Raw genomic sequence first — 20,180 nt, forward strand, 5'->3', positions numbered from 1 at the left:
CTTCGCCGTGGGCCGGGGAGACATCCCGGCTGCTGACCCGTGCGCGGCGGGCCCCGTAGGTCGCCATGCAGCGGCTGCTCGGTCCTCCCTTGAAGGCCCTGATGGGCAGCCGCGGTCTCCCGCTGCTGTCTCCCAGGGCCGCGCCTGGAGCGCAGGTAACCGTGCTGCGGCCTTGGTCCCCGGGAACGGGGGCGGGAGGTCAAAGGGCCGACGTAAACCGCATGTTTCTGGCACTCCCCTCGGTCCAGAGCCTGGGTGCTAGTGTGAACCCACGGTTTGCTGCAGGCACCTTTCTGTGCCTCGGTGTCCTCATCTGTAAAATGGGGATAGCTCTACCTCCTAAGGCTTGTACAAAAAGCCTTAGCGCAAAGTAAAAAACTTGGCAATTTCTGGTTTTATTTTTTGCTAAGGTGCCCTCCGAGGAGTCGAGAGCTACTTTATAACTCCTTTCTATAGAGAAGGGCATTGAGCCCTCGTTATCTAAAAATGATTAATTAGAAATACAAACAGGAATGCTTTAAGAATAGAGGCAGAATTGATATTAGCTCAAGTGATAACTACTAAGTGATTAAAAAAACACTTATTTGAGAGGCAGTCAGCTGTCCCTAAAGGCTGGAGCTGGGCCTGGGCCAGGCCTGGATGGAGGAATGCCATCCAGGTGTCCCACGTGGATGGCAGAGACCGACTGGCGTTGAGGCTGTGCATTGGCAGAAAGTTGGAGTTGAGCTGAGAGTCTGACCTAAGTGCTCCAACATGGGAGATCTGGGAGGTGGGCATTTCCACCACTGTGCCTGACGCCCACTGCATGCACATTGGGTGTTTGTGTCCCCTGCCTTGGAGGAAGCGATAGTTAATCCATTTGTCAGAGATGAAAGGTGTAGTTAAGGGAACAGTGGGAGTCTAAGGAGGGGAGGAGCAAGATGGCCCAGACCCTTTTGTCTGGAGCTCATATTTTACTGTGAGATAGTGATGGATGAGTGAGGGTGACCTGTTGCAGACCTTGGAAAGTCTGGAAATGCTTCCCAGAGGTTGAGATTTGCAGTGGCTGTTGTCAGTGAAGGAACAGAGTCAGTGAGAAACCATGTTTCAAGACCTGCAGGAGACAGAAAATAACCCAGGCCTAGTGCGATAGGCTAGCGATTAAAGTCCTCACCTTGCACGTGCCAGGATCCCATACAGGCACTGGCTCATGTCCCAGCTGCTGCACTTCCCATCCAGCTCCCTGTATGTGGCCTGGGAAGATCCAAGGCCTTGGGACCCTGCCACTCATGTGGGAGACCTGGAAGAGACTCCAGGCTCCTGGCTTCTGATCAGCACAGCTCCGGTTTTTGCGGCCGCTTCAGGAGTGAATCAGTGGATGCATGATCTTCCCTTCTGTCCCTCTTCTTCTTTGTATATCTGTATATCTCTGTATATATTTTCATTTTCAATGAAAATAAATCTTATGAAAAAAAAAAAAAGAACAATCCCTATTTGGGTGTCTGAGGAAAAGACAGCAGAGACCAGGACACGTAGTATGGAGATGGGCTGGTGGGAAGCATGACTTGAGGTGGGAAAATCAGCTGGAGGGTGGATGCCGTGAGAGATGACCGCTTAGCGGGCAGAAGGCAGATGTCAGCACGTAGGGGTTGAGTGTGGGGGGGGGCAGCCCTTGTCCATTTCTCTCCAGGTGACATGTGTCTGTCTCGATCCTTAGTGTGGCTGCAGCTGTGGCATGAGGCTCCCTTGGAAGCCAGGGCGATACAGTACCATCTCCCAAGTAGCCTTGCCATCTGGAAGGGGTGGAGTGTCCCTCGCCTCGAAGGCTGCTGAGCGAGTGGTGGGCCGCTGGCTCCTGGTCTGCAGTGGGACGGTGGCTGGAGCAGTCATCCTCGGTGGTGTGACAAGGTGAGGAATTGGGGTCATCAACAGAGGCACGAGACAAGGGAGAGGAAAAGACCCTGAGGTCGTAAGGATAGGCTCTCATTTTACAAAGCAGGACAGTTCCTTAAAGAGGGAACATGTCTGATCATTTGTACTGCTGTATCATAGTGAGCTTATTTTTTTTTAAATAGAGGATTTATTTATATGTTTGAAAGCCAAGGAGAGACAGAAGATTTTCCATCTGCCGTTTTAGTCCTCAATTGGCTGGAAGAGCTCTCAAGAGACCACACTGAAGCCAGGACCCAGGGACTCCATCCATGTTGCCCACATAAGTAGCAGGAACCACGTGCTTCCAGTGTCTTCCACTGCCTTCCAGGCACATTAGCAGGAATCTGGATCGGAGGCAGAGTAGCTGGGTCTCAAACCAGCACTCTGATAAGGGCTGCTAGAATGTGCAGCAGCTGCAGCACCACAGCCCAAGCCGTGGACTTAGTGTTTTAGCAATCTTTCATAAAGACTGTGGCAGGAAGCTGGAGTCAAAAGTAGAGCCAGGACTGGATCTGGGCTGCCAGATCCAGGCTACAGGTGCTCCAGTGCTGTCTTCACTGCCCCAAGCACAAACCCTAAAGCTTTTAACTGTTTGAAGTAAAAACAAATACATTCTATGTATCCCATTTATTCATATGTCTCTCAATCCATAAAGACACCAGATGAATTCAGATTCTTCCCTTCTCTCCTTTATAGTTTTTAAAAATAAGATTTATTAATTTTTATTGGAAAGGCACAGTTACAGAGAAAGATCTTCCATCTGTTGGTTCACTCCCCAAATGGCCGCAATGGCTGGAGCTGAGCTGGAGCCAGGAGTCTTTTTCAGGTCTCCCACGCAGGTGCAGGATCTCAAGGCTTTGGGCCATCTTCTACTGCTTATCACAGGCCACAAGCAGGGAGCTGGATGGAAGTGTAGCAGCCGGGACACAAAGTGGTACTCAAATGGGATCCTAACGCTTGCAGGGAGAGGATTAGCTAATCGCGGTGTCATTTATTGTTGATGAACAAAGTGACTCATCCGTAGTTACTCTGGATTTTGCTGATTGCATTCTTATAGTGAAATTTAACATGTCTCTTTCTTTGTATTTCCTATAGTAGCTATTTGCTTAATGAGATTCAGATTGGGAGTAAGAGGGCAAAAGACTTCATGGGAGAGCAGCACATTTGTGAATATCTGGTCTTGTCCGCTATTTAATTAAAGTCACAAAATGTTAATATTTTAGTACAGAGAAACTTTCCCCAGTCAGCATTTGGTTATCCAAAGGCATTAGTAACACGAAAAGCAGGATAAATATTTGCTTTCTCTTTATTAATTTCTAAAATAATAAACTCGTTCTCAGGAGCTTACAGAGGCAACAGATAAAGCATTTGAATTTTATGATGTCATTATGAGTTCATAAGTTTAAACATATTTGATAGGTTTCAGTCCATTGTGATTGATGATACTGATGATTTAATCAAATAAGTAAAATCTTTCAAAAAATAATTTAACAGATTTAGTCTTATTGGAAAGTCCTATACAGAGAGAAGGAGATACAAAGATCTTCCATCCACTGGTTCACTCCCTGGGGGGCCACAATGGTGGGAGCTGAGCCAATCTGAAGCCAGGAACCAGGAGCTTCTTTCATGCGGGTGCAGGGTTCTAAGGCAGTGGGCTTTCCTTTGCTTTCCCAGGCCACAAGCTGGGAGTGGGATGGGACATGGAGCAGCTGGGACATGAACCAGCACCCTTATGGGATCCTGCCACATGCAAGGGGGAGGATTTAGCCACTAGGCTGTTGTGCTGGGCCCCAACTGTCTCATCTTTTGTCAATGGGAATCTCTTTGAAAATTGGCTGTATTGTTTGGTTCCGGTCTAAAATCAGCCTTTTATTTTAGGAACCTTCACTCCTTTTTGTGAAAATACTTTTTGATCTTTATAGAAAATGTGTCCCTCAAATTCTGTCCACATTCTGTGGACCTTTATGTGAAAATTTCTATTTTATATGGGCAGGTACAGAAAACTGCAACAAAATTGGGCTTTATTGTCTTTAAATTAACTCAAGAAGTTAAACTAAGTACCTGTAATAAATCACTTTTCCCCTTGTAAATAATGTTGGCTATGCATTTAGAATACATCTGTTTGATCTCAGGGTTAATTTTGACTATGAAGAAAAGCTATTGAAAGGAAAAACAGGGGAGAGGTGAAGAAAATTGTACCCGATAGTAACTATTTCTGAAAAAAAAAAATTCTTAGCAATAGAAAGGTATTGAAAGAAGAAATAATGGAAGGACGTGTTTACCTTTAGTGGGGTGCATTTCCAGTCTACTGCCAGGAACCATCTGGGTAATTGAGTATCACATACATAACTCACAATTGTTTCTTATTCTAAGGCTAACAGAGTCTGGCCTCTCTATGGTAGACTGGCATTTAATAAAGGAAATGAAGCCACCTACAAGCCAGGAAGAGTGGGAAGAAGAATTCCAAAAATACCAGCAATTTCCAGAATTTAAAATGTAAGTATTTGAGAAAATCAGGTAAACATCCCAGTAGAGCAATTCAGTATACTGTTTAATACCCTTCAGAATGGTTATATCTCTTTATAAAAAAAATTATGTGTGTGTGCATTTAAAAGGCCAAACAACAGAAATGTCTGATCTGCTGGGTCCCCAAATGCCCACAACTCCCGGGGTGGGCTAGGAGCCAGAAACTTGGTCCAGGCCTCCTCCGTGGATGGCAGGAACTTATCTACTTAAGCCATCACCCACTGCTTCCCAGAGCTCACAGTAACAGGAAGCTGGAACCAAGAGTGGGGCTTGACCTGAATCTGGGCACTCTGACATGGTGTGTGGGCAGCCTCGGTGGTCTCTCCAGATTCCTTTACTTCTTGATCTTTGGTTAAGTTACATTTAGTCAGCTGCTTATTCTGTTCTTCCAATTCCAAAGTCATGCTTTAAAAAAATAATAATTTATTTGAAGTTAAAAGGAAAGACAGAGTTTATCTTTCGGCTGGTTCACTCTTCAAATGACTAAACCAGGCTGAAGCCACGGGCCTGGAGCCCCATCCATGTCTCCCAAGTGGGTAGTAGGGGCCCAGGCACTAGAGTGTATCTTCCACGGCCTTTCCAGGTGCATTAACAGGGAGCTGATCAGAAGCAGAAATATCTGGAACTTGAACCAGTGTTAATATGGGATGCCGCCATCTCAAGTGGCAGCCTAACAGGATGTACCACAGCACCAGCCCCTGCAAAGTCTGAGAAAGAGGGCAGAATCAGGGTACAAGTCTCAGAAGTTCTGCATTCCACAGGGAAGTATTAATAAGATGGATGTTTCTTCTTTTTTCCTTTTTTATTTCCCATTTTACTCAGCCTCAATCATAACATGACGCTAGCAGAATTCAAGTTCATCTGGTACATGGAGTACTCGCATCGAATGTGGGGTCGCATGGTAGGCCTTGCATACATTCTGCCCGCTGCCTACTTTTGGAAAAAGGGCTGGCTCAGCCGTGGCATGAAGGGACGTGTTCTTGCCCTCTGTGGCTTAGTCTGCTTCCAGGTAAGAGTGACTGAAGCATAGGGAATCATAGATGCTCCCGGAGTGTCCTATTTGGCATCATTTTTTAAAAGTAACATTTGAGGGATTGTAACAGTGGGTAAGAATATAAATTTTAGTGTTACATGCTTGACCTCAAGCCCCAGCTCCACCACTTCAGGTCAATTAGCTAACCTCTGTAAATTCTGATTCCCTTAGTTGTAAATGGGAGTAATAGTAGTACCTATGGTTTATTTGTGTGTGAATATTAAATGAGATAATGCATATAATACACTTAGTCAAGTGTCAAATTAATAAGCACTCAATAATCATATAAGCATTTTCATGCATCATAACAGGCAATTTCTTAATTTTAGCTTGTCTGTTGCATGAAAAAGTGGATACCTATACTGTAATAGGGCAGGCTTTGATGTAGCAGGTAGGCTGCTGCTTGGGACCCCTGCATCCCATGTCAGGGAGCTCGGGTCAAGTCTCAGCTCTGCTCTATGTTCTTGCTTCCTGCTGATGTGCACCCTTGACAGGAACCAGATGATAACACAAGTACTCAATCTCTACAACCTGTATGGGAGACCCAGAGAGTTTCTAGCTCTTCGCTTCGACCTAGCCCAACCCCAGCTGTTAAATATGAAGACTAGACAAGTGGATGGGAGATGTTTCTCTGTCTATATCTCTGTCTTTTAAGTAAATCAATGCCTTTGGAAAAAAAAAAGGAAAATGGTTATAGCTGAAAGATAGTTAAGTACAAATGCTGACTAAACTCTTGTAAGTTGAACTTTCTTAAGGAAAGAGCTTTGAAAGACATAGTTAAGAGCTGAGAGCCAAGAATGGGAATTATGAGTGAAGACAGAAGTCTGTCTGTTTCAGGTCCTAAGGGAGAGTAGCAGAGCATCAAAGAAATCAGAATTTGATCAGGAGGAAGATAGGTTAATTTTACTCGGATGTGCTAAGAAGCTGCCAGCTAGACAGGATGAAAGAAGGAAAAGAAAAAAATGGAGGCCATAAACAGATTATAAAGAATTAGACACTAATAAATCTCACTGAAACTAGGGAAGGGTAGATGGAACAAAACAGAAGCTATATCTTAGAACAAACTTCCAGGAAGGAAGAAAGGGAAGGTGTTGAACAGGATATGGGAAAAAGGCATTCACCTTCACCATCTAGTGTCTCATGCAGATGAAATCAGAGTAACTAGAAAATCCAGGGTAATCTTGGGAAAGAAATCGCAGGGAGCTGGAATCAGAGCAGTCACACTGGAAGCCTAGGACTCCAGGAAGGATGCAGGAGTCCCAAACAGCTGCCATATCAAACTCGGGTGTCTCAACTCCTGCTCTGCTGTTTTACTGGATTACATGATGTTAAAACACACCAGGCACACCGGTATTGGTATAGCTTTGCACACAGATGCTCTTCTGTGCCCCTTTCTCTGTTTGGATTCTACTTTAGTCATGGGTGCCATCTACCTTGATTCTTGAGACACAGAGCATATAGCAGAGTCAGGCAAGCAGAGGTCAGGTGGGCAGTATTCTGATGCACTTACTCGGGGAATCTGGACAGTTTCCAGCTTATTTAATGGCTTCCTCTGTTTTGGATTCTAGGGTCTGTTGGGATGGTATATGGTGAAAAGTGGATTAGAAGAAAAACCTGACTCCTATGACATCCCTCGGGTTAGCCAGTACCGCCTCGCTGCCCACCTGGGGTCAGCCCTTGTTTTGTATTGTGCCAGCCTGTGGACCTCACTGTCACTGCTGCTTCCTCAACACAAGGTGAAAATCCATCCGGGTATTGTTAACCATCTCCACATAGATGGCTGAGGGTATCAGGGAAGTGGACATTCTGGCTCCAGGTCCAAATTTACAAATTCCCTTAGAGGAGCATCTGTGATTATTCCCCAAAGTTTAGAGAAACATTGAGCTTTTAGGACATTGAACAGTTTTGGAATGCACAGTAAAATGTGTTTTGGATGAGCTAAAGCAAACATCCAAAAGTAAAAACTTGGCTGCAATATTTTTAAACATTGTGGGTGCAAACACACATACTGGAATTTATTAACCATTTTTTAGTGTGTAGTTCAGTAGTGTTAACTAAAGCATTGAATAATTAAATGATTTGGCTGTTGGGTAGACATCAGAGTATTCTGAGATAAACTCAACAGCTACACGGTCCGTGCATTCTAGTCTTATGAGGCCACTGTCATACACCATCCATCTTTTGATCCAAATGTCATTATGTACCATGTGATTGCCTTCATGTTTCTGTGCAGCCAATCTCCAAAGCTTTTTCATACCCATTAAATATTAACTTCCCAGGTACTTCTTTGCCTAGTCCCTGGAAACCTCCATTCTACTTTATTTGATTTGACTCAATTGATTTTACTCTTCTGGTTACCTCATATAAGCAGAATCAGTATGTCTTTGTGATGGACATCTTCATTTAGCATAATGTTCTCCAGGTTCTTCCATGTTATAACACGTGCCTTCCTCTTAAAGGTTCACTGATAGCCCATTGTATGGATATACCACATTTTGTGTTTGGCTTTCAAGATCTTTGCTGCCTTTCCTAGTTCCTGCAATAGTTTATCTGGAGGATTTCCTTTCTTATTTAGTTGCCTGAAACCCGTCAACTCCTGCAGTTGAGGCGATTCGCTCATGGAACGGCAGGTTTAGTGTTCCTCACGGCTCTCTCAGGTAGGTGTGACTATTACCAAAGATGGCCTTTTCCATTCCACTCTGGTGGAATGGTTCCCCTAGTGCTTTGCCCCTTCCTCCTGCATCTTCCTAGTTCTCTTTCACACCTGTCTCTCATTGCTACCATCTTCACCCTGTTTTCTAGTCCTCTCTTCCAAAAAAATAATCCTACTTTCTTGGCACTTGAACAGAACTATCAAATATCTGCCTACATCCAAGCTGCCAGTGTTCAAATGCTGGCTTCATCACCTGTAAATTGTGAACCCTCTGAGCCTCAGTGGGATGACAGCAGAACGAGTAACACACATGATGTGTTCACAGTAGCACCTGGAACACAGAGAGCAAGGGCTACCAAAGCATTAGCTGTTATTATTACATAGACGTTGTTAATATATTACACCAAGATAAGTCAGAAAAAGTTGTACCTCCAAAGATGGTCAAAGGAGAGCATTCATTCCAGCAGAGAGCAGCACAGAATCTCCTGCAGTCTATAAACCACATCTCCTCCTGTGCACGGTGCAGTAGCGGAATCAGGAGCCTCATGGGTTAGTTAAATCAACATGAACTAGAATTTTAGTTCTTCACTCACACTAGTTCATTTTAAGAGTTCCTTTCTATTATCATAGGAAGTTCTGTTGGACAGTACTGCTCTGCTCTGAAGTAAAAATAGTACTGATTCAAATCAATGGCTTCTCCAACCCCTTTTCCCCTTAATACAAGAGCATGGATTTTGACTTTATAAGCAGCATTCACAAAGATAAGCAATAGAATCCACAGTCCTCCACATCTTCTTTAATAATAAATAAAACATCAGTTGTCCATTAATTCATGGATACCCCCTTTATGTGTTTACCCAGGACTCAGTTCATAAGTCTGGGCTTTTTCTCATTTCTGTGTTCATTCAACAAACATTTTTTGAGCACTTAGGGAAGTCAGATAACTTCAGATGGTATTCAGTGCTGTGAAGAAAAATAAAATAGGATGAGGGAGCAGAGAGATATGGGGTAAGGGAGAATAGTTTTACAAGATTATTGGGTGAGATCTCTGTAAGGTTAAATTGAGACCCACAGAAGTGAGGGAGTAAATCATGCCGTCAGCTGGGAAAAGAGCATATCTAAATCGAGTCAGTGGTACTCAGTGGGAGGAGGGTGTCAGTCACTGAGAGGATTTTGCCAAACATTTGTGCTTCTTCCAGAACTAGTGGAGCTGTCCGGAGTCTTAGAATAGGTGTTGATATTTAAAAGCTCTCATAGTGATTATGATGTATATTATCTGAGAAATTTTATTATATATGTTTTTATTATGCTGTGACTGTTGTCTAACTCTGGGATAATGTTTTTAGTCTTTATTTTTTTTTCCATGTCAGAACTAAGATTTGGTCTCTTCTGTCATTGTGATAAATGTCTCTTTACATTCGAACACAGGAGCTTTTGTGGCAGGGCTTGATGCTGGACTTGTTTACAACTCCTTCCCCAAAATGGGAGACTCCTGGATCCCAGAAGACCTCTTCACCTTTTCCCCCATCCTGAGGAATGTCTTTGAGAATCCCACCATGGTGCAGTTTGACCACCGAGTTCTGGTGAGTATGGCTGGTGGTTTCCTGCTGCTGAGTACAAGCAACCCAAGTGCATACGCCCCTGCACCCATGTGGGAGACCAGAAGAAGTTGCCTGCACCCAGCTTTGTCCTGGCCCAGCTCTGGCTATTGCAGCCATCTGAGGAGAGAAAAGGTGGACAAAAGATCTGTCTGCCTGTGCCTTTCCCTGTCAGTATTTCTGGCTTTCAAATGAATCAGAGGGAATGCCTGTCAAGTGAAAAAAGCCTTTGAATGACAAGCTGAAGACGACCAGGGAATGGTTGTGGGTGGAAGTGCTGGAACACCCAGTGGCTGGTATAGGAGCGGCCCTGCTGGTTGCTGTGTGTTTCCAGAGAAGCATTAAAAGGTGAGCAGAAACTAGGCAGGCAGGTGATTCGAAGGCAGGCATTGTGAGGGGTCTTTCTTCCCCACAGGGGATCACTTCAGTCACTGCCATTACAGTGCTCTACTTCCTGTCGCGGAGAGTGCCCCTGCCCCGAAGGACCCGGATGGCAGCAGTGACCCTGCTGGCTTTGGCATATACACAGGTATAAACCACTTCCCTTTGATCTGATGATGTCTCCAAAAGAAAGTTGAAAAGGAGAGGTGGCATAACACAGAAAATATATTCAGCATTTATAATAAGACTAAAAGATTAATAACCTGAAAATAAGGTATAGCAATATATAAAAAGTGCTGAATGGCAAGTAAACCTGAAAAATTGTTTGGCTTCACTCACAATCAGAGAGGAGCAAACAGTGACTACCATTTTGTTCCAAAGAGAAAATGAAGGAAAAAAAGGAAAGATAATCAGGTATCAGAAGAGGTACAGGGAAGTAGTGGTTATCGTAAAATGTTTCTCATGGGAGCATGAATTGGTACAGCATTTTTCAGGGGACTAGCAATATCTTCAAATGCCAAAGCATAAAGTCCTTTGGTCCAGCTTGTTGTTCAGTGTCTGTTCCAGGAACACTGTGCTGCAGAATTTTACATAAGGAAATTCATTGTAGAATACTGGAAATGCTGTATTTAAATAAACAGCAATGATACCTGATTACTATGCTACTAAAGTAATCTTGCATGACATTTTATTAAATGAAAAGCAAAAGCAAGTAGCATTAACATTTTTTTTTTTTTTAATGTATTGGTGGGATAATGTGGAGGCCCACATTTTAACATTTTCCATTTGGACATGTGGTTACTACTTTTCCATTTGCTTTCTCCCCTTTGCAACAGGTGGGTTTGGGCATTAGCACTCTGCTGATGTATGTCCCAACTGCACTGGCTGCCACTCACCAGTCGGGCTCCTTGGCTCTTCTCAGTGGTGCCCTTTGGCTCATGAACGAACTCCGAAGAGTCCCAAAGTAATCCACAGAGGATCAGCTTCTCAGGACGGAGACAGACATTTTCCATCTATTGTGGCTCACTCCCCAAGTACCTGTAACAGGCAGAACTGGACAGGCTACAGTCAGAACCCAGAACCCAATCCCCATGGGTGGCACAGACCAGAGCACCTGGCCATCATCTGTTGCCTCTCAGGCTGCACCTCAGCAGGAAGCTGGACTCAAAGTGGAGTTGCAGCACTTGAACTTGGACCAAGCAGTGCTCTAACTGCTACATCACATGTTGTTTTAATTCAGTGATTTGGAGTAAAACATCGAATGTAAAGATGCAGGAATCCAGCATTACTAACAATAGATGACAGAGGGACAGAGGCAGCTCAGAACGGCTCCAAGTGCTCCTTGGCTCATGAAGGTTAATAATTTCCTCGGACTGAAATTGCTCTGACAGTTCACCAGAGAGCACAAGCATGGGTTGTGAAATTAAGCAAATTATATAGAGTTAACATCCTCATTTGAATAAAGTAATTTATAGAAGTTTGGATAAAGAGGCTTGGCGTTATATTTCATGTAAAAAAAGACTTAAGGGATTTCAGCTGGCTTTGGATTTAAATAACAAAACAAATCAGTGTGTTTCCAGTGCTGTCAGAATATCACTAAGGTGCAGCATTCTCACTCGATAACAGAGGCAGGACATCTCCCGTTACATAAGTGTCCAGAGGAAGAGGCCAGAACCACTATCACACAAGGAATGGCCCAAGGAGTTAGTGGGTTTTTTACTGATGAGAACAGCTCCAGAGAGCAAAAGTCCCACCCTTGAAAAGCAGCAGGAGAGTGAGTTTCCTTTGTGCTGCAAAGTGATAGGTCAAGGTTGCCAAAAAGTAGCTTTCCTATTTGTAGAAGCATTGGGGAGGGTGTGGAGGGCAAGTGTCCCAGTGAAGGAGCTAAGCTATCAATGAGCTCATCCTTTGCTGCTTTGCAAGTCTAGGTATCAAAGTTTTTATGTAAATGCTCAGGTAAGCATAAGCAAGTAAGGTCAAGCTTTTACAAATGTTAGGTAGTCTTCACAGATCTGGGAACTGTGTATGATCTAAAAATTGCCGATTTAGCAATTCAGAACTGTTGAACTATTGAAACCAGCTGAGCAGTGCCCTTGGAGGATGTCCCATGTCGGGGATCCTAGGATGGAGTGGGAGGTTGGGCGGGGCTTCTCCCTACATCTCCCTCCTTACCCCAGATACACACACAAAAAAATGTGGAAACAATGGTCTTACCCACTTTTCTGTAACCCTTGATCCTCTGTGACCTAATTAAGATTATCAAAATAAAAGAAAAAATTAAAATTGCCAATTTACAATCTGATTAATCATCTCAGTTTCCTTTCCATTTCTGGGCCACCATTTTCAAGGGGTTCTTTGCAAAACGAAAGTTTGTCTTTGATTTTTCTGAAATCCCGGACCCTGGTAGGTTTATGCTTTGGCATAGAAGTGGTTCCCAACTATTCATATTAAAATCTTTGTAAAAGCTTCAAAATCTATACCTCCTCAAGACCAGTTAAAGGATACTTTTTGAGTGCAGTAACAGACTTTTTTTCTTTTAAGTTCCCCAGGTGACTCCAGTGTGTAGACATTTTGGGACCAACCCCTGGCCTAGTTTCCTAATAGCCTAGTGAGTGACCTTAGAGTTCCAGCTACCTTATTCTCATTCCTAGCCCACTCACCTATCATCTATCATGTTGCTCCTGTTGATAATGTTAAGGGTACCACATTATCTCCTAGGTAGAAAACATTCTCTAAAAACAAAGAAATCCCATTACCAGGGCAGTCCCCTTCATCACTTTTTTTTTTAATTATTTTATTTTGATAATCTTTACATGGTTCATTAGGGCACAAAGGGTCAAGGGCTTTAGGAAAGTGGGTAAGACCATTGTTTTCATGTTCTCTCTTTGTCTGGGGTAAGTCCCCCCATCACTTCTTGATCCCCTAAACCCAGGTAGTCCTCAGCAGTAGGCAGCACCGTCCCACCCAATAAACCAAATGCAAATGTGTGAGAAGTCAGACGGGGGGGGGGGGGGGGGGGGGGGTATTAGGCAGTTAGGGTCCAGATTAGTCAAAAATATAGAGATGCATTTCTCCCCATTTCTTTTTTTTCTTTTTTCAAGGGCACCTTCTTTCCTTGAGGAAAGACAGATAGGTAGAATTAACATATCAATCCACCATCTCAGAATTGTCAAAACCCATCTAATCTCATTTTGGGTCACTGTCAGAGATGGGAGGAGGAAGTTAACCAGGCCCACCCTTCTGAAGTCTGATTTGGAACCAGGTGCTATGGCAAAGGAATTTTTTTTTCTCTTTTTTCTTTGAGTTAGTACATAAAAGACACCATCTCCACCATCACCCCTGCAACTATGGCAGAAGTCCCCTTTTTTCCCCCCTAAATAAATACTGCTTTGCAAACTGGAATTGTCTGCATGAAAATTCTTTTTGTGTGAGATAAGAAATGAGGTTGCTGCTGTGTTTTGCATCAAATTCCCCACAACACAAGCACTGCCAGAGTTGCTGCAAGAAAGTGGCAGCTCATGGATGAATTCCAAGTTTCAGTCATTTTACTTCATTTTTCTTTTATTACAGATGGTAAGTCTGGAAAAACACGTGGCTGCATTTAGCTCTGTAAATACATTATTGTATATCTATGAGCTCTTGCTGAGTGGAGATTATCTTAGTTATATCATTCCAGATATTCAGTCAATGAATGTATGAATTAAAAATGATTACAGTCCTTTCCAAAATCATCACATACCTACCAGATTAAGTAAATTCTCCAAAGATGTCTCATCAATTCTCTCAATTGCTTTTTAGTCAGCCTAGCATTTTTATCTTTAAATGACACTGACAAATACTGTCCACTGTTAGTAAGGATAATGATTAGCAGCTGCTGAAAGTGACGGTTGTAAACGCCAGCAGTGATATCCTTGCGTCAGGTGTCCTTGGGTAGCCCAGCGTATCTACATCTGTCCTGGATTTGGTGACAAATGGTAGGTTGTATATCACATGGGTGACGTCCTTGTGCCTGCATGAAGGGAGAATGCATTGCCTTTCCTGAAAGCTGACTTCCTGTTTACCAGTGAAACTGGCAGTGGTTGCTCAGCACTATCCTTATGAAACTGTGGAGCTTTAGAAAAACATTTTTACAGCCCCCAAGAGCTATGCAGTTCAGGCAGCCTTTGGGTTTTAAACTGTGGAGGTCCTACCTGTGGATCACAATAAAAAGGCCTTTTTATTTATTAATCTACTACAGAGACCATGGCTCAAGTAGAAATAATGGAGAAGACACAGCATACAGTTTAGGGCTTTAGCTGAAGAGAACTGTGGAACAAGAATTCCAAATACAGCATAATCACAGAAATGCTACACAAAGTATTTATCTGTGATGTTTGCAGAGAAGAAATTATAAACCTACTAAAAGACAAGCCAAACTGGCAGGTACTCTGTAGAAGGAGCAATTTAGGGAATTACTACCAAGGTGGACTTGAGAGTGGTGGCAGCCCCACTTAAAAGGCAGAGGCAGACATGACTTCAGGCTGGCCTGACACTGTCCATGCATGGCTATGAACTCCTATGATACAGAACAGTCTTCTACTTTGGTCTTTATAAAAGACAGCAAGCAGGAAGTGATTATAATATAAAAGTGAAAGCCCTTATAATACGAGTAATCAGTCACACACAGAAGGATTTCTATTGCCCAGGTTTCCAGAAAATTAATCTTTCCATGTTTCTCTACCAGTGCTATTGGCAAAGGTGAAAATAATATGATTGGGAAAGGGGGAAATAGGCAATAATATACAGGAATTCTATCCAGCATTAAAAAGAGACAAAACAGTCTTAAAAATGAAGTTCCAATAAGCCACCTGCCGAAACAGTTGACAGGAGGATAACCAAACAGGATACTTTAAAGCTTAGATCTCAGATCCAAGGCTTGAGAAATCCTAGAGGCAGTTGGAATACAGAACTCCAATGATACTCACTGTTTGCAGGAATGTCTGCTATTCTTTATGGTTAACCAAGAGCCATTTGTTTTTCAGTCTTCATCTTTCAAAATTAGTATTTTTGTAATACCAACAAAATCATCACAAGTATGACAGAAGCATACAATTTGAATTGCCAGACCTGAATTCTTAATTCCAATTGAAACCAAGTTATAGTACATACGACAGCAAAAAATAAGATATCCACTCTAAATTACTCTGAAAAAGTAAAAAACAAACAAGAAAACAGCAAAAAGAAACAATACTGTTTTTCTCAAGGAGTCTGGAAATCATTCAAGAGTATGAATGAAGTTAATGAGGTGGACCTAATTGGTATTTCTAACCTCATTTATATTTTACTCAGCATATAAACTGCTTGGATGTTATAGTTAAGAAAACTATATAAAACTAAGTATTTAATAAGTGACTTCAAAAGTTAAAATCAGAGTATTTCTTGTAAAACGTAATCGTAAATGTGAATAAAGTAATCACAAATGAGTATCAGAAGCAGTTAGAAAACTGGGTGTGCTTTATTGCAGCCAGCTATAAGGATTCTGTCAACAAGCATTTCATTGTAGCTACTGGACCAATAGTTGGAAGATCTTTCTCTGTGTAACTCTGCCTTTCAAAAAAAATAACCTTTATTAAAAAAAGGGGGGGAGGAGTTGGGATATGTATGTGTTCCATAATAAAGAAAAACCTAGGCTCTATGAAGTCATTTATCACAACTGTACAAATATTCCAAATACATTGTGCTAGGCCCCCAGTTTATTCGTATATAGAACCAAGGGGATTTGCCATTTAAGAATGCTATAGAAATGTCATTCCTGTCAAACATATCGTCACAGGCTGTGAAAAAATAGGCTTGGGGCAGGTGTGGTTAAACGCCACTTGGGAAGGACACATCCCAAACTGGAGCACGTGGGTTTAAGTCCTAGCTCCACTTTGGATTCCAGTTTCCTGCTGATGCACATCCTGGGAGGCAGCAGATAATGGCTCAAATATTTGTTTTCCTGCTGCCCATGTGGGAGACTAGACTGAGTTCCAAAGCTGGCGTTAGCTTGGCAGTCCCAGCTATAGTGGACACTTGGGAAATGAATCAGTAGATAGAAAATTGGTCCTTATTTTTCTTTCTGCCTTTCAAATAAAACTTTTAAAAACAGGAGGTTCTTTTGTGCAGCCTGGTCTTCTAACTCAAAAGCTCAAACCCTCTGCCCACACCTGTATGACTATTCTATCTTGTCCCCCTGCCTTCTTGTTCCTTATCATGTCTTCTCATTTTATAGGTAGGAACTGAACCAGAGAGGTCAAGTGACTTGCCTTGGTACCAAAGCTACCAAATGACAGCATCAGGATAGAATCCAAGCCTGCTCTATAACAGGTCCAGTGTTTTTTACCTCAAACCATATTCCCACTTGTCTTTCACCCTTGACAAAAAAACAAGACAAAAAAACCATGAGCCAGGTAAATGGGGGAAGGGAGAATCTGTTTAGATAATACCATGGGAAGTATTAGTTATTTTTATTTTGATGTGGAATGTTTATGCCTAACGGATTAGCTTAGCAACTATATAGCAGACTGCCAGTCAAACACATTTCAATTGTCACAGTTCTTGGGGATAAAAGGAGGACATGGAAGGATGGAATAATTTGGGTGAACTTCACACAATAAATATAAGGTTAGCAAAAATTATCAGAATTCTTCAAAGAAAATTCAAGGAACAAAGGTATAAAGAGAAAGATGAATAATTTGGCTTAGGGTAATGTAAAGAGAACATAACGCCACCTTAGTCGCTCATATTTCCATTGTGTTCTGTCGACAGGAACTCAAGGGAAAGGGATAGTTGTTATGCATCAACCATGGATTCCGATCTTGACCTGTCTCAGTAATAACAGATGTAATAACAGCAGTTCAGGTTTTTTTGTTGCTGTTATCAGGAAGGGTTGGTAAAGATTCAAACACCAAATAGTAATCTTCACGGAAGAGTCACTCAAAATGTAAAAAAAGATGAAAGAATTTTTTTAAATCTATAAGCTAAGACAGTAAAGAGTATAGCAAGATAATTTGTGCTCCTGGACAGGAATATTTCATAAAAGGAAGCAATATGAAGATTATGATTGGCCCTCGGCAAGGAATAAATGGCTTTGTTCCTGGCTAGTAACAGCTCATTTAAAATGTACTAACTGGGAGCATGGAAGAAACAGGAAGCAATGCCTCAGTTCTGACAGTTATGACTGTTCTTTATCTTCTATACCATAAGATTCTGAGAAGACCAACAGTAATGAAGACAGGTCTAGGACCACAATAATAATATAAACAGGATATGGACACTAAAAATACCTCAGACTAATTCAAATAAATTAAGAAATAAATTTATATTAAAAAATTACTAGACATAAGTATACCAAAATTTTCAACTATAAAAAGAATATGGTAATGTCAATTTGAAAGCTAATCATAGTGATTAAATAATACATGTATAAATCTTAACGGAGCGTCTGACACACAATAAGTGCTTAACAAATAGTAACTATTATCGCAACCAGGATAAATAGTTTTGCTAATGAGAACTTTCAAATTGAACTAATCATTACATCCCTGATACAGTATCATAACAAATACGATTGCTGTTAGCTACTCACACAGCTTTTGGTAAGGTCATCAACGAGATACCATTAAAAAAAAATAGAAATAGTGTTTGGAAACCAAGACAAGGGGAAACAAAAGGTTACCTGAGTAGGCAATAGCCGGAAAAAGCATGTGGACATCATTTCTGAGCAGCATTCACAGATGAGGACTCAGTCATGGGACACAAAGACAAGAAGTAAAATGAAGTCAAGACAATTCAAAGGTCTTAAAAGGTTAAAGGAAATTTCTGGGATCTAAGACCTAGTGAAAGGCAGGAGATACTTCCAAAGGAAGCTGCTTGCTAGATCCATGTTTATACAATCTGAAAACAATTTAGCCTCAATACTCTTTTAGCCATCAACCAAGGGTCAGTATATTTTCAGCACAGTTTATTTCTAGAAGGATCCTAATTTTTCTTCTGTTTTTTATTTTTTAAGAGTTTGCTTATTTTTTTCTTTATAATATGATATGTTCAATCATTCATTTATCAAAGGTGACAAAAAGGAGGCTTACTTGTAGACAGAACAATCACAACCATGTATGTAAAGGGTAAACAGTAAAGACTCCATGAGGGAAGAAGTTGATGCAAAGAAATTTTTGTGCAATTTAAAGGCTAACCACAGAGGAGAAGCAAGCTCCTCAAGGTAGCGGATAAAAACAGGATTGCTATGGCTTTTCCTCTCTCCTTAATGGAAGTGCTGATTGTGACCGAGCAATCTGTTGTTCTTAACAGAAGTTCTGGAGGTTTCCAGGTGGCTTATTAACAGACTCATATATTGCAAAGTTTAGAATTTACTCCCTTTCAGACATTCTAAGGGTCCCAAATCGAGACGCTGTCCATTTCTCAAACATAAACAAGAGCTTTGATTTTATTGCTTTTTCTCACTCTGCTCACACTATCCCTTCTTTCTTTGAAAACTCAAACACAGTCCTTTCCAAATTACATATTGATCTTAGCACTGAAATGAAGGCATTCTATCTATACAGGGGCTCAAAATAATAATTATACATATAGATATATATCCTAAATAAATCCAGGTCCCTGATCCCCATCACAGTTTCTCTATCCTACCAGCATACTTAGGCTCAAAACAAAACAAACACACACACACAAAAAAAAAAACCCACCAACCAACCCAAAAACCAAAAAACAAAGTTAATGCCCAAACAGCCTGTGAGCCATATAGACACAGAACTTTTCTATCCTAATCATACCAGGCATCAGATAATATCGTAAAGCCTTCAATGGACCATTCATTTAGAAAGGGTTCTAACTTATTAAAGTTGGATACTACCATCAGTCAACAATACGTCAGGGATCTCAGATCACACCCTCAAATTAGCAAGGAAGCCATGTCATATTGGCTGTCTGGAAATTCCTATTTGGTCCACTGAATTGCCAAGACCTTAGTTCCCTAGGAAAGACTGTGGATCTCCACATAAATGGTATCTCTGCTACAGAGAAAGAAGGAGCCACTACACATGCTCCATAGCTTTGTGTCAGATGCTCCAAGTTTGGTTTCAGCTAGGCCCCTGGAGTGCCCAATGCCAAACTTCATGCTTCAGCAAGGGGAGGGAAGACCCTGGGACACCCAGCCCTCTCACGCAGAGGAGTAGATGCTTTCCCTTGGCCCACATGTGGTCCCCTTTGTTAGCACCAATCTCTCATCATCTAGTTCCTCACAGACTAAATCACAGCTTCTCTCAGAGAAGAGGACTTGGGAACTGAGAAGGAATTAGAAGTAGAAATTCCATGGAAAAATATCCACAAGGTCAAGCAAAGCAGCATCTGAGGCCAATACAAGAAAAGTGGAGGAAGTCACGGAGAAGCAAGGCTGGGGGTACTTGAGTTTGTCTAGTTCTGGTCCAGCCTCATGGCCCCACCTGCACCACCTCTTCAATCCACAGCAAGTCCAATGGGGCTGACGTGCGAGTTTGTCGGTGGTGGATCCGGCGTAGCCGCAGAAGGTACAGGATGATGGCCAGTAGCACCACCAGGATACAGGCGAAGAAGAGATAGTGGTTGTAGACAAATGAGAGACGAAACCAGCTACCGTGGGCTTGCCGGACCCCTTCCTGCCGAAGATCCCTAGGGAGGAGTTGGAGGCAGAAAGAACCGTTACTTTCACAGGGCATGGTTCACCCTGATTTGACAAGATAGTGCCTGCGTTCTCTCCCACTGGCTACCCAGAGCAACCCAAACTCAAGAATGTCTCCAGCTGCAGGCTATTCCCTGCTTTCCATTGCCTAGAGAGAGCTTCAAAGCTCACAGGCTCATATCCTTTCGAATCTAGGGACAACCTGGAAGGCCTTTGACACTGAAGCTAAAAAATGAACAAAGGAAAACCTGGCCACCTGTAACCTAAATCGAAAACGACAGCTTATAAATGCAGTACTAATGGGAATTAGGATATCCTCTGAATCCAACCAAAAAACTAAAAATGTGTCTAATTTTTTTTAAAGTTGCTATTTCCCTTTACAATCTA

The 20,180-nt window shown here is 42.1% G+C and overlaps 2 protein-coding genes across 8 annotated transcripts in view; one reads left to right on the forward strand and one right to left on the reverse strand.

Annotated features, from left to right (window-relative positions):
- The first annotated feature begins 1 nt into the window (after nt 1).
- LOC121164253 (cytochrome c oxidase assembly protein COX15 homolog) lies at nt 2-16,356 on the forward strand. 5 transcript variants are annotated; one of them, XM_040992325.1, is made up of 10 exons: nt 2-155; nt 1,634-1,647; nt 1,708-1,887; nt 4,285-4,407; nt 5,260-5,446; nt 7,039-7,206; nt 8,046-8,127; nt 9,552-9,706; nt 10,137-10,250; nt 10,939-12,192. In XM_040992325.1, exons 1-10 carry the CDS (start codon nt 66-68, stop codon nt 11,068-11,070), a joined length of 1,245 nt encoding a protein of 414 aa, XP_040848259.1. In that variant the 5' UTR covers nt 2-65; the 3' UTR covers nt 11,071-12,192. The 5 variants fall into 5 exon arrangements, with proteins under 5 accessions (XP_040848259.1, XP_040848261.1, XP_040848257.1 ...); XM_040992327.1 differs by lacking the exons at nt 1,634-1,647; nt 10,939-12,192 and adding an exon at nt 16,347-16,356 and having other exon boundaries at nt 1,697-1,887; nt 10,137-10,255; XM_040992323.1 differs by lacking the exon at nt 1,634-1,647 and having other exon boundaries at nt 1,697-1,887; nt 10,104-10,250.
- The window catches only part of ENTPD7 (ectonucleoside triphosphate diphosphohydrolase 7), a 45,390-nt gene continuing 38,864 nt past the window's right edge, over nt 13,655-20,180 (reverse strand). For all 3 annotated transcript variants that reach the window (XM_040992321.1, XM_040992320.1, XM_040992322.1), the window contains one exon: nt 13,655-19,783. In XM_040992321.1, coding sequence (XP_040848255.1) covers nt 19,567-19,783 — 217 coding nt within the window. In that variant the 3' untranslated portion in view covers nt 13,655-19,566. The remainder of the gene's footprint in view (nt 19,784-20,180) is intronic.

The sequence above is a fragment of the Ochotona curzoniae genome, unplaced genomic scaffold (genome assembly GCF_017591425.1).
Source record: "Ochotona curzoniae isolate NIBS_2020 unplaced genomic scaffold, NIBS_Ocur_1.0 contig_66, whole genome shotgun sequence".
Classification (NCBI taxonomy): Eukaryota; Metazoa; Chordata; class Mammalia; order Lagomorpha; family Ochotonidae; genus Ochotona; species Ochotona curzoniae.

Coding starts and splice junctions, on each gene's coding strand:
- LOC121164253 (XM_040992323.1), top strand. CDS start 66: ATGCAGCGGCTGCTCGGTCCTCCCTTGAAGGCCCTGATGGGCAGCCGC. Junction 4,408..5,259: donor CAATTTCCAGAATTTAAAAT/GTAAGTATTTGA, acceptor CATTTTACTCAG/CCTCAATCATAACATGACGC. Junction 9,707..10,103: donor AGTTTGACCACCGAGTTCTG/GTGAGTATGGCT, acceptor GGTGATTCGAAG/GCAGGCATTGTGAGGGGTCT.